We start from the raw sequence: 13,772 nt of genomic DNA on the forward strand, positions 1-13,772 counted from the left end.
TCACTTTTCTGTCTACAGAGATTTCGCCACCGTATTACTTTTTGGCACAGAAGATTTTGTGCACCTTACCCAGACAGTATTTCCTGTAGGCTTTTTACTTAATAAAATTTTATATGAACCCTAAATTGTGTTTCTCTTATGCAAGTGGTCCATGATCACTTTAAATTAACCTTATGCATAAATGAGCGCTAACGTCACATGGGGTGGTCCTGTTACCACCCCACCAGCTTGCTGTTTCTTAGGTCAGGGTATCCCTTACCTTACACCAGAGCAAACACCCAGGAGGCCACACAAGGAATGAGATCAGGGAACTGATACAGGGTGCAACAGACTTTTTTTTTTCTTCCTCTGAATTAGCATTGGTTTTGTTTGTGCAGCCCTATGTAGAGCAAAATTTAAAGGACAGTTTCACGTTTCGTAAATGAGCTGATACATATCTAAATCTACCTCTGTGAGACTCGCATGAAAACAGTGGCACCTGAGTCCAAACACTGCTCATTCTCCAGTATCTTTCTCTTTCTAAAAGGTTATTCTCCTTATATGCTTTATTCGTTGCTTTCTTCTGACCTAACCCCTATGTTTAGCTAATTCTTACATTTCCTAATTTTGACCTGGAGAGCTGCATAAAAAGTACAGTTAACTGCTGGTAACCCGTATGCCCAAAATGAATCTTTTAGCAAGAAAGAAAAAAATGAAAATGCTTTCCTTCTGCGTTACCCTGGAGACTGTGCCAGCAGCAAATAAAAGCCCGAGTCCCAGCACAGAAACACGTGCAGAGATGCGATATTTGGCTGGTGAGGGCCGCTGCATGGGTCAGTGAGCTAACCGCGAGGCAGCTGGGCCGCGGGGGAAGGCCCTGCCACTGGTACGAGCTCTCGCTTGGCGCTCGGTTCAGATTCGAGTGCTGGGCACATGCAGGAGAAAGCAGGGAGCTGGCAAGCTCCCATCCACCATGCAGTGGCCAGATGTGTAGAGAGGAGGCACCTAGCACGGTTTTACAGAGTTTTTCCAGGATTTTCCTCCAGTATTAAACCCTGACAAGGTCTGTTTGGCTAGGCCTGTCATCTTCTGCATGGCAAGGTGGGCACAGACTGGAATCCTCATTTTCAAAAGTGGATCACAGAAGACAAATTACTGAGTACTTGTCCTGTCAAATAAGAGCATTTGCAGGTAGCTCAACACTAATTTTAATCTCTTTGATTGAATCCCTACCCAGTCATTCAAAAGAGTAAGAAAGGAAACCTGTGTGGTGAAGAACACAGTATCTCAGTGCTGGGCAGCTATACACTTCAAGCCACTTGCAAAATTTATAACTTTCTAATTGTTAAATGATCTGTAGTCAGTTGAGAAATAAGAAGGATTAGAGCTTCTGTGGAGTTTCTATGTGATGACCCAGAACTTGGATGGATGGATGGATGGATAGATGGGTGTTGGCTGTTCTTTAAATCATCCTTTGTTTGATTTCAGAGAATCTTTTTTATTTGTTCAAAATTTAAATGAGAAAATGCAATATAGCACTTTGATTTAAATATTTGCCTGCCTTTCTTTTGTAACCAAACCACATTTCTTTCCTCTTCAACCTTTCTAGGCGCTTAGAGTATTATGGACTTAAATACAATTACTATACTTCTTTTTTTTTAACTGGAAATGCAAGTTTCTACTCTCCATTAAAAAGTTAAAGATAACTCAGCACTAAAAATACAAAAAGCCATATTTCACACGTTTTGGTGCAAAAATAGTTGATTTGTTGTAGCAGCAAATATTGGGGAGGAGCAAGGGAGAAAATTCCAGAGAAAATACCACCTAGAAAAAAACATCTTATGCTCAAATTTTACAGATCAAGCTGAAAGACTTCTGGAATAGATATGAAAAACACAACACAAGAACTGTGCATCCTTAATCTTATGCATATCAGTGACAACAAACAACAGATCAAAGCATCAAAAATAAATAAGAACCCAGACTTCACACAAAGAAGAGGAAAAACTGTAACCAGAAAATCAATATAACCAAACACATGAGAGAGGAAGAACCAGAAGAAGATTGTATCTGATTCCTGTGCAAAAGCTATCCAAGAAGGGGAAAGGTCACCCAGATAATTCTTTCTTTATGCAAAGACAGTGAATAGAGGACTTTTCCTTTAGTATTCAAGGAAGATCAAAATTATATTAAACATCACATCCAAAGAATCAGACCATTTTTAAACCAGGACTTACAGAAACAATAGTCAGATGTTTTAAAAGATATTCTTTAAAAAAAAAAGAATTTCCCACTCTGAAAAGTTACTTTTATTTGTTAATTACATTCCTCTACACAAAGTAACCCTTATGTCTTCCTGTTAGCTTCATACCTAATCTTCAAGCACCAGTGAACCCAGCCATTCACGGGGAACAAAAGCACCTACAGTTCCAGCTTTCATTCGTGGTTTCTTTTTTCACTGGACATAAGCCAGACTCAAACTATTTGAGGGGGGAAGCAGCAGACACACATAGGCCACTATTTATTTTCAGTTCTCATACAAGACACCTGATACAAGCCAAGATGAAGAGAAAACCAAGGAGCCAGTGCACAAGCATGAGAACTCACAAGAGTAAAAAGTTGGAGGGATGGCAGAAAAGGAGGGGGGTGGGTGGAAACCCATGAGTTTGGTTTCCAACGAAAAGGTCCCTCTCATTTCTGCAGGTGAATGTGCTGTTGTTGCTGCACAGAGACCTGGGCAGCTCAGGTGCTCTGTGTTTCAATCACACCCATTTTTAACTAGCCACCAGGAAAAGGACCTTCCGTCAGGAGAGCTGGTCAGCCTTGGTAAGCAAATATTTCTCCTTCTCTACTTTTCTTTTAACGTACCAAAGAGCCTTCGGCTGATAAATGTGTTATGCACTTAGCGATAAGAAAAAGACAAATGGTAGATGCTTAGAGATTAACTAGCAAACTGTTTGTTCTGACAGGGAGATGGAGGTGGTTTCTATGGTGCTGGCTGTTTTTTTTTCCCCCCCCCCTTTAAATCAATTAACTATTGGATCATACAACATCAAAAATTCAGAATATTGAGTTTAAACTACCCCCAGCTATGGCTCCATGAGTTATCCTTCTAAAAGCCTGTGGGCTTTCAATAGGATGAAGATAAATAATTTAAGCTTAATATAAATAATACTGTAACTTAGAGAAATTTATACTTTGATTTTTTTTCCAAGATATTCATCCTGAAAGAAAGGAGTGATTTACACATTCCATACTTGATTTATAGTGACACATCTGGTGTGATTTTAAAGCCATAATTATTAATGTTTAAATAGAGTTTTAATGTGTTAATATAAGTGCTAGATGTTGTTATTAATATTTGATAGGTAAACTGATACTAGGCATAGTTATTAATCTTCACAGAGAGTTGTTAAAAATATTCATTTGTCAAGAATATAGTACTAGGCTCTAGGGGTAGACTTTTGGTGAATCAAGCTAGTGGTCTGTACAAATATGTTGAAAACTTAAATGAAACTTCCTCAGCCCCCAAGCTAACATAAAAATTTTAGTTTCTCTTTATGAAACACTGGAAAAAATCACATTTTCTCATTTGACATCCATAATCCCCAATTGTTAAATGAAGGGGCAGATTTAATAAGCTCCAAAGGAAACTCCAAAGGAAACTCCTTTTTAAAAAATGAACCAATGATGGCTAACCCATAGAAGCCTAAGGGGGGAAAAATGTGAAACAAATAGCAGCTCTAGAGTTGTGATGCCACAGGGTGGGAAAGGGGAACCATTATGGATGAGACTGAGAAGGGAAGATATTATAGTGATTATACAGTTTATTTTAAGAAACCTAGAGAAATTTCTTCAGAAATAAGGAATTTTAATCATGATACTTAAAAAAAAAATTAAAAAAAATTCCTTCTTCTTAAGATGCAAATTTTCTTCCACCTCTTGAATGAGAACTTTTCTTTGTTGAGTTTGCCAGGTATTGAAAGTAGTATTGGAATTTATTCACCCAAAATGGAACAGATAAAAACAATGTTAGTGGCACTGAGGGATCCATTAGAGCAAAGATAAAAGCTTTTACACATTTCCTGACTGTCTGTCCTAAGAATGATGGAGCATCTTTTTTTGGACGAGCTCAGGGCTGTAATGCCATACTGGATGTCATTATTAAATTCCAGTTTGTTTTGTTTTGTTTTTGTTTTGTGTTTTGTTTTGTTTTGTTTTTTGGTTTTTTTTGTTTTTTGTTTTTTTTTTAATCAATACAGGCTAAAGCAGGTGTGGTTGTGGGGTACATTTAAGTCAAAGGACTTTCTCAACAAGTTACCTTATTAACTCTTAAGGCTTAGCCTCTGAAAATTGGAATGTCTTGTAAGACAAGAACCAACAAGATGACTGGGTGATATCGCAGGTGTGGTTGTGGGGTACATTTAAGTCAAAGGACTTTCTCAACAAGTTACCTTATTAACTCTTAAGGCTTAGCCTCTGAAAATTGGAATGTCTTGTAAGACAAGAACCAACAAGATGACTGGGTGATATCCCAGGCTATGTGCATTGTATTTCCTAACTTAGTTCAAAGCAGCAGGTTTAAATCAACCTGAAAACTGTAGCTTTAATGCCTAAAGATGACTGTACCAGGAAGAGATAAGACCTAAATGAAATTAATTGATTCAAAAAATGTGACTTTTGTAATGCCTTTCCTGCAAGCTTTGTGCTCTAACTTTTATCAGGACCAGGAGGTACTGCATTTCTTATAGTGATCTTTGTTGTGAAGAGAAACAAATCTCTTCAGAATATTGAAACACCTGGGAGCACAGATGGATTGTTTTTTAAAGGAGGACTTGAGCTGAAAATTAATTTACAAATGCTATGAAGAATTGGAAAAATATTATTTTTTTTTTCATTGTGAGAAACACCTGGAAATCAAAACATTTGTTTCACATCTGTCTAGCTCTCTGCACATTCTGGTTCATAAACTGTAGGCTAAAAACTGAATGACAACTTCAATATTCTGGAGGAATTTGCTGCCCTAAAGTGGATTGCAACAGAAGGCAAACACTAGTTGTTTTTTTGGTTTTTGTTTTTTTTTTCCTCTGTTTTATTAAGGGGGCTATCATGAGATACCTTTTGACTAGAAAATCTACTATCCATAAAAAAAAATCCCATGCTGTTATGTATTACTGAAATCAAAAAACTAACAGAACAAACAACTAGTAGTACTATCTTGCTATATTCATGCTCCAGTATTATACTATTGTATTCATTCAAGATAATCAAATTCTGGATGTGGGTGACTAGAAATGAGACTGAAATGAAGTCTGGTCCCTGATCTATAGTAGTGAGAACCATCACCTGAAGTCTATTTTTGACAGCTCAAAGCAGTGTTGCATGATACAGGGTTACGTACCCCTCTTTTGCGCTGTCCTCAAAGGCAGGCATTTATAGAAATAATCAAAACCGTCTCTGCAGTACAGGTTGTTAGAATACCATTAACAAGTTGATTTACTTTGTACCAGGTGACGAATCCAGGCAACTAAGGCTGTTGTGTTGTTTTTCAGTTTCCTTGCTGTGTTACAAGAGATCTTCTTAAAGAAATAATGCTGCATTCAACATTGGCCTTGTCCCTCCTGCTAATTGCAGTTTCTTCCAACCTTGCAATGGCAGTCAAAAAGGAAAAAAGAACGCCCCAGACATTGTCAAGAGGTCCTGTGTTTTTACTTTGTTAACCTCCTTATCTCACCCAATAGGTCATTGAATGTTTTTATTTAGAATATATCTGAAAGCATGTATATATTTATATATGAGGCATGTTTCTCTAGTGTTACGTGGCACTCTAAATTGAACATCATCTTATTCCATGACTTTTCACCCCTTTGGTTTGTCCTGAGGGATGTGGCTGAAGGCTTCATACAGCCTGCATAACTTGCATGGCTCCCAGTGACTGAAAAGAAGAAAATAACCTAAACTGAGTCTCCCAGAGAAGGTGGCACTTGTAAAACTATTAGTGAAAAAGCTTTTTTTTTTTTACATATACCTGTTAAAATATAATTTCATGTGGTAACTTGTAAGTACTGAAACACAATTTCATAACTCCTGTTTCTATGGAACAGTTTTTCTACAGACACATGTCTACAGAGAACAGCAGTTTGAACTGATTTTTTTTTTTTAGTTTTTTATATATATTGTATACATAAGACAAAATCATGTGACACTCATAGAATAATCAGAAAGAAACTACATTTATGAAACGTGATCTGCAATTTGTTTTTGGTTATTCCATGAGTGTGGTGTTATTTCAAAAAAAAAAAAAAAATCAGAAGAAGCAAGTGTGAGTTTTCTAGTCCTGGTTTCTGGCCTTTGAGGATACTGTAGAGTTTTGAACATGTTATGTGTAATTTCCACAGATCAAAGGGAAATATTTAAATCTGCTGTAAAATGACCCCAGCTGATTCTCTTGTGTTACAACTTATGTCAGCAACTGATTTCAGCCAAGGCTGGGAACTTGTGGGTCAACAGGCCAGAGTCTCCCCATCAACCAGATAAATAAATCTGCAGTCAGAATCGCTCTCCTGTGAGAGGAGAAGACCTAGCTGCGTCACAAGCAATTGTCCCATGAGAAGGTTAATCCTAAATCGGCATAGCCAGGGCTGGTCCAAGCACTGTCCAGACAACACAGAAGAAATAACACCTCAACCTAGTCTGGGTCCAGAAGCTTTTGTGCCCTGCAGCACGGAGTTCACCTGATGCCTTAGCAAAAGGAAACACCACTCGGGAGTCTGGAGCCTATTGCACAAGGGCTGACATCTTTGGGAGTGGAAGGCGTGAAAGCAACTAAACCGTTCACTTTTTGAGATTCGTGTATCACTACCTATGAGCCTGATGGCCTATTTGGATTTTGTTTCTATGGAGATTTTTTTTGAATAGTCTTTTTTTTTAATCAAATTATTTAATTAAATGGAGCACTCTTAACTCCAAGGATTTAAATTCATGGCTCAGGAGCTGGTCTTAAAACTGTAATATGTGAAGCATATTACAAGCAGTCTTGTTTGCCTTTTCATATCTTAATTTTATTTTTCCTCTATAACTTTTACAAGCTCTCTTTTTCTGTCAGCACCAGGGTCTACATAAAACACAGATCAGCCAATATAAAGAATTTGAATCCTGATTTGAGGACATCTGAATATTCTGAAAGAGATCTAGTAGTAAGTTTGCCAAAGGATGTGAACTGTGTCCTATTCTCATGGAGGCCTGTTTGGGCGTGGTTTTTTTTTTGTTTGTTTGTTTGTTTTTTTTAAATCTCCCAGCACACCTTTCAGGAAATTTAGATACTGAAGTTTATGTAAATCTGAGCCTGTTTTTCTGTATCTAAGTTTAGGTAGCTCTTAAAATTTGTACTGTGACTGTAAGAATATCCATGATGACTGGGAACCTTTGACTTCAATAAAATAAAAAAAGAAATCCTACTTGTGTGCAACTATTGATAAATGTCAAAAAAATAATTTTTTGAGTTATATATCTGGCCACTAATCCTTCTGTTATACTTCTAGGATGGGGAGATGATATTACTTGGGTGCAAACTTATGAAGAAGGGCTTTATCAAGCAAAAAAAAGGTAAGAGATTAAAAACAGCTTGAAAAGACAAAGTTGTTAATGATATAGCTGTGCCTGAATATAAAGGCAAAAATGTTAATCATAAAGTTGTTAAATATTAATCATGAAGTCGTGCCTTCTGTAAAGAAACAGAACAAATAAATCCCATTACAGTTGATCTGCAGACCACCCAGTTTAATAAACCAGATTTTGTGTACATAAATAAAAGCTGTCATAGGGGTCTTGTGACTCTGAAGCAATATCTTCATCTGTTAGGAGAGTTTGTGCTTAATGCTGTTGCTTCTCTGGCACAGTAGCAGTGTAGTCATTTGCATAACCAATGGTAAATGAAAATTATAATAAAACAAATGCACCTGTTTCCATGATAGTATGCATCTCATCTCTGATTATTTCCTTAATCAACAATTGGAGAATCAGTTGCATTTGCTCTTCTATGTTGATCTTCTGTCTCTAACACTTTCTCTAACGCTTTATATGCAAGACATATCCACAATTTCTCACTGTCCTGGAAGTTACAAATGAGTCTTTCTCTGGGATTCAGCTGAAAATATATTTGAGGATTCATAACTTCATATTTGTTTAAATCTCCATTACAGTTCATTTTAGACCATAATAGTGTAGTACAAGCTACTGTTGAATTGAAGGGGAATTATTTTTAAAAGAAAAAGCAGTTAATCCCATGTACACTCTATGAAAAAGGTTAGGAATCTGCTACTGAGCAATTCTTGACAGTGATAACAGATCAAGCATTAGTAATTACATTGCTGAAAAGTAATAGTAGTTGAAAAAAAATTGCAGGAAAGTAATAGTAGTTGAAAAAATTGCAGGAGAAAATGCACAAACTTGTTTTATTTATGCTTTGACAGTCAAAACATGAAATGTCTATACTTTGTGAAACTTATTTATGAAAAAATTCAATTTACTGTATAGCTGTTCATGAAAGCTTAAAAGATGAAACTTTTCATGGAAGTATCTGATTGTGAACCCAATTTTATAAAAATGATTTTATTCCAGGCTTGTAAAGACTTAATTTTTTAAATCACGTAGAGAGAACTTCTTACTTAAGAAATATTAATTACCTCTTCAGTACCCACAGTTTGATTACATACTAAGCAGGTTATGACTCTGTGGTTTCTTTCTTGAAGAACCTTATATTTTAGAAAAACTATTTAGATATGGGACTTCTGTTTCCCTATTTATTTCATGAAAGATTTATGTTCTTTTCCCTTGCTCAAAAAATTTTTCAACTCTTCACAGAGCTTCTGCATGGTTTTACAGGGCGTTAGCCTAAGATGAAATACTATTCGCTTTTTCCAGTCTGCTAGTAAAATCATACTTGTCAAATGATCTAACTACATGTTTTATTATTATTAATAAAGTAACAAGCCACTGATGGTCATTCATCATTTGGAAGACTGTCAATACTGCCAAGGTAATTTCATTTTTTTGAGCTTTAAACTTCTGTGAAGATTTTTATAAGAAACTGCAAATACCTATATGCTTACATGGTCCTCTCACAATAGTTTCCCAAGACAACTGATTACCTCCTCACATACGTGCTTACTCAAAAGTATTTAAAGAAATAGGTGAATGAAAAGGTAGTTGAAGAGCTAGGAATTTGTTATTATTATTATTTATGCAGACTCCACTAGGAACCTGCCCCACAAAGAATATGAGAAATCCTTCATGTTGCTGTCCTACTATCCCTGATGTAGCACTCAGCAGTTTAATTAAAGAGACACAAATTTGCTACTGACTCATTGAACAGATTTAATATTGTTCAATCCTGATCTGGTAACTAGAGAAGGAGACAAGGACAAGACTGCTGAAATTGATCTAAAATGAATTATCCAAGAATAATACACTTCTGTCAAGCTGAGATATGGTATCTACTGAAACTACAGGCCTCAAAAATAGCAGAAGAGAGTTTCTATTTTCATAGCGGAGAGGTTGTACTAGCATGGGTTGAAAAATCAAAAAGCAGTGATAGAGCCCTAGAAGGAAGTGTCTCCTTTCAAATGTGAATTGAACAATGTGGTTGGTCTCAGGCCCCCATGGTGCCTAAAAGCAGAAGAAGAGGCAGTGATTCAGGTGGACTTCAAAATTATTGTGTCTTTTCCAGCACTGAAGAAAGCTTTTGCAGAAAATGAAGAGATACAAGAAATGGCCCAAAATAACTTTGTTATGCTGAATCTCATGGTATGAGGTGTTTGGAGAGGTTTGACTGGTATCTTTTTTTTGGCCTGTGTTTACGATATTTTGTCTGTCTTTTCCTGCTATTTTAGCTAAATATCTTCTGGTATTTCAGTTACACGTATGTGTACATGCATGTGTAAACACATACTAGTAGTGCCTCTTATGGCTTTGTCCACTAGTAGCAGACTGGCTTGCAGATCATGCTACTACAGCAAAATTCCCAGAAATATTTTAATAATCAGCTTTAATTTCTCTGTCAGCATGAAACCACAGATAAAAACCTGTCACCTGATGGACAATATGTGCCTCGAATCATGTTTGTAGGTATGTACAATATTTATGGGTCTTATAACCTGGATTTCTGCATCTACATCACTGTAGGGACCTCAGAATGAATCATTTTGAAGGAGGGAAGAAAAAAAAAAAGCTCAAAATTTCTCATTACTGTGGAATGAATCTGGAACTTGGGAGAGCTGAGTTCAGTTCTCCGTCCATTGCAGACTTTGTCTGTAACCCAAGGCAGTTCACTAAGGTCTTATTCTGGAGGGTATCTAATTCCTGCTTTCTTTGGGAACAAAATACCTGTAAGCATCTAGGCTTTTGCTGCTCTGTGTTACTTGCTAGTTATGTTATGAGGCTTTGTTTACTGAAAGCTGTCAAATATCGGACTGAATATAAATGTCTACAGCGTATACTTTACCATAGAGATATTCAATAGTCAGTGTCATCTAAGGAATGATTTATCTCACTGTAAAATTGCCTCCTGGCATAGATCTAATGTACCATTCCCCAAAATGCCTATTTCTTTTCACTGACTCTACGGGCAGCCTAGAGACACTAGCTCTGTGGCGGCATTCAAAGTTAGGTAAGATGAAGCCCACCCTCAGGCAGAGAGCAGCGTAGTGACAGGAGTCGGACAATTAGTTAACGACAAGCTTGGAAGCAGACCTGGGTGAATGAGCTGTTCACAACAACTTTATCCCCCAAAGAAAACATTAAGAATCATACAGTTTTAGTTCTGAAGGCTCTAGGTAGGTCGTGCTAATATTCCATTAAGTATGCATGACCCTCATTATTTGTACATCCAGTCAAACTGGTCTTTCCCAAGGTATTCCCAGAACATGCAAAACAGGATATTTTTCTTTAAATATGGATGAAATGTATGTGAAATCTATCATTTGGAAATAGCTGCATATATAAAGTGAGCATTAGCGATTGTTCAGGGCTTCTCCAAGTAAAGAACAGCTGGTGGAAGAGAGCATAATTGTCTTGTTCTGATTTAGTGAACGAGACAACTACACCTCAGAAACAAGTCTGTCAAAGCAGCCCCATAGTCACCACCCACAGCAATTATGAAAGTGGAACTTGATGTTTAATACGGTTACTTTTTCAGACCCATCTCTCACAGTAAGAGCTGATATCATAGGAAGATACTCTAACCGGCTTTACACTTATGAACCACAAGACATACCGTTCTGTAAGTGCCACCTTTTTGTATTGCTTTGCATTCTATGTTATAATCGGCCAGATATACTGCATCCCCATTTGTGCTTCAGAATCAGTGAAGATTTCTCCTCTTTCAAATTTATAAATGAAGAAAGTGCATGAACGTTTACAATCAGTTATAACTGTCTAACCTGTTCTAGCAAAGCACTTGAGCACAACTATTGTTCCACTGAATTTATTGGGACCTACTCAGGTAGGCAAAGATGGGTTCCAATTTACAGGATAAAGATCTAAGAAATATGCAAGGGGAATAGTGAAAGTCACTATGCTCAAAGGTATCCAACTGCGCAACAGAAGCAGCCAGGGGTGGGAGGGAATTTGAGAAAAAATGTTGCTGGTTTCTTGGGTACCACCTAAGACCCACATTCCAGATAGGAATGTGATTTTTCAGGTTGAGCTAGTTCTTACTCCATACTGTCTATCTGACACCAGAAGCAGTATCTCACCACAAGTATGCACTTCACATCTGATTATCAGGTTTGCTGTTGAGAAGTAATGGTGTTGAAAAGAGCCTTGTCAAGTCCCTTTAAATTGAGCCTTTTGATTCATGAAACTTTTTACCTTCTGCTTCAGTAACAATGCCAAAACTCTCACCATAGAAAACTTTAAAATACAATACATAACCATAATTTAATTTTGGTGTGAATAATTTACTAATAAAACTATTTTTTTAATTGTACAAATGCACTTTAAGTACATGTTTATGGTTTTGTTTTGTTTTTTTTTTCCAGTAATAGAGAACATGAAGAAAGCACTACGCCTCCTTCAGACAGAACTGTAACCAGCAACAGTGAAATGACCATAGCCTCTACGAGGTGAAGCTACACCAGGAAACCTGACATTTCTGAATATCTTAGCTAGCTTCTTTGTCCTTAGTAGCATTTTGAATTCTTGCCAAACAGCTTTGGTATACCAGATCTCATAAAGTTATATGTGTGATATGAAGAACAAACATAGATTGCTGTGGCTGTTAGAAAACAAGATGAAAAACCTATTGAACGCTTTGAAGTTAGCTATTTGAATAACTGAAGGGGATGGTACAAGATGCAGCAACTTTGAACTGTACTTCATCAGTCCAAGTATGGATTAATCAAGCCAGCTATGACTCCTGGCTGAAAGCTATAACTGATTCTTTTCATGCCTATTTGGTATTCAATATGTAAGTTAGCAGCTACATCTCAGATCCTCTTTTTTTTTTTTTTTTTTTTTTTAATTGCATAGTGTAGATCTTTAGCATAACAGCTTTATTCAGTTATTTCTCATTAAAGGAACAGAAATTTGCTGATAAATCAGATAAGAAGATGCTATAGATTCTGGAGTAGCTTAAATAGGGAAAAAATCAGTGATCTAGGCTTAAACATAGGAGTGGCTCTGTTTCACATTTAGTTTTCTTCTGTATCATTCTTTAACTAGCATTTCTGATAGCTGAAAACAGAACATGCATTTCATGCTTAGCTTGTGACATCAAATCACAAATAAAGGTTTTGCTATGAGAAAAATACAGAGAAGTAAAAGAGAGGGAAGGAGATAATCCTAGAACTCCACGCCTGAGGCCAAGTGATGCTTGTAAAATCTGGTATGGGGAAAATGAGCAAGCTTGTCTTAGTTGTTTTCATTTAAATGGCACTTGAAGCATGTGAACCTCATCACAGGTCATTCCCTCTCCTTCTGTAGTGTCCCAACCCCAGACACCATGGTGACAACATAGTGAGGGATCTGCATGTATGAGGTCTTATTCACAAAATTTCCCTAGGCTCACTGTAAGCAAGAGCAGACACCCACTTATTGTAAAAAGTTTAAGTCAACTGAGGTGTGAAATTGTTATCCTGACAATGCGTGTTTTCACAAGAGCAAGACAGCAAATGATTCGTCTACAATAAGAGCAAGAATGCATCTGTTATGGTGCAAAGCACCACTGTCACTTTTCTGTTACCTGCCATTTTCCTTGACACTGCCTAAATGCACATTTAAAAGATGAAGGAAGCCTCTGTGCAGGATGGCTTTGCTAACTTACAATACCTAGTATTAATTTGTCATGAGGGAGTTATATTGTGCCTGTCTATGTCTTCATATAACTGTAAAATTTGGGCATAAGAGCATATTCTACAGACAGGAGAGAAGTGGCGTATGCTAAAAGAAAAAATTATTAGTCATTAATAGTATATTGTTTTCATAATATGTTAAAATCATTTTTTAACCCATAGGAAAATGCTAGAAGCAAAATTAAACTGGTAATCACATGTCTTTGGACTGTGTTTAGCTCTTCTCATTTATGTCCATAATCTACTCTAGGTTTAGCAACATATCCCCAACTGTGGGAACACTCCCTGTGGAGCATGCCGGAGAAAGGCATGTGAGCTAGCTGCCAGAGCTGACACAGGAGAGCCATGGCAGCACTTTTGGAGTAGGGTCAAGGGAAAACTTCACTTCAGAGAGAAGTACAGTGCAAAGTAAGTTAGGAAATGCTGCAGTATGGTAGATTCAAA

General features: G+C 36.9%; 1 protein-coding gene across 2 annotated transcripts; it reads left to right on the forward strand.

Moving 5' to 3' along the window:
• The first annotated feature begins 2,469 nt into the window (after positions 1-2,469).
• AGR3 (anterior gradient 3, protein disulphide isomerase family member) lies at positions 2,470-13,530 on the forward strand. 2 transcript variants are annotated; one of them, XM_026104981.2, is made up of 9 exons: positions 2,470-2,590; positions 2,683-2,805; positions 5,532-5,676; positions 7,521-7,584; positions 8,964-9,016; positions 9,707-9,783; positions 10,041-10,104; positions 11,174-11,257; positions 12,018-13,530. In XM_026104981.2, the coding sequence occupies exons 3-9, from the start codon at positions 5,571-5,573 to the stop codon at positions 12,065-12,067; spliced, it is 498 nt and encodes a 165-aa protein (XP_025960766.1). In that variant the 5' UTR covers positions 2,470-2,590; positions 2,683-2,805; positions 5,532-5,570; the 3' UTR covers positions 12,068-13,530. The 2 variants fall into 2 exon arrangements, with proteins under 2 accessions (XP_025960766.1, XP_064362409.1); XM_064506339.1 differs by lacking the exon at positions 2,470-2,590 and having other exon boundaries at positions 2,649-2,805.
• The last annotated feature ends 242 nt before the right edge of the window (positions 13,531-13,772 follow it).

This window comes from Dromaius novaehollandiae, chromosome 2 (assembly GCF_036370855.1).
Source record: "Dromaius novaehollandiae isolate bDroNov1 chromosome 2, bDroNov1.hap1, whole genome shotgun sequence".
Taxonomy (NCBI): Eukaryota; Metazoa; Chordata; class Aves; order Casuariiformes; family Dromaiidae; genus Dromaius; species Dromaius novaehollandiae.

Excerpts from the sequence above, each read along its gene's own strand:
- AGR3 (XM_026104981.2), top strand. The coding sequence starts at position 5,571 with ATGCTGCATTCAACATTGGCCTTGTCCCTCCTGCTAATTGCAGTTTCT. Across the intron at positions 5,677-7,520 it reads GCCCCAGACATTGTCAAGAG|GATGGGGAGATGATATTACT; the intron begins GTCCTGTGTTTT and ends TTATACTTCTAG. Across the intron at positions 9,017-9,706 it reads AGACTGTCAATACTGCCAAG|CACTGAAGAAAGCTTTTGCA; the intron begins GTAATTTCATTT and ends TGTCTTTTCCAG.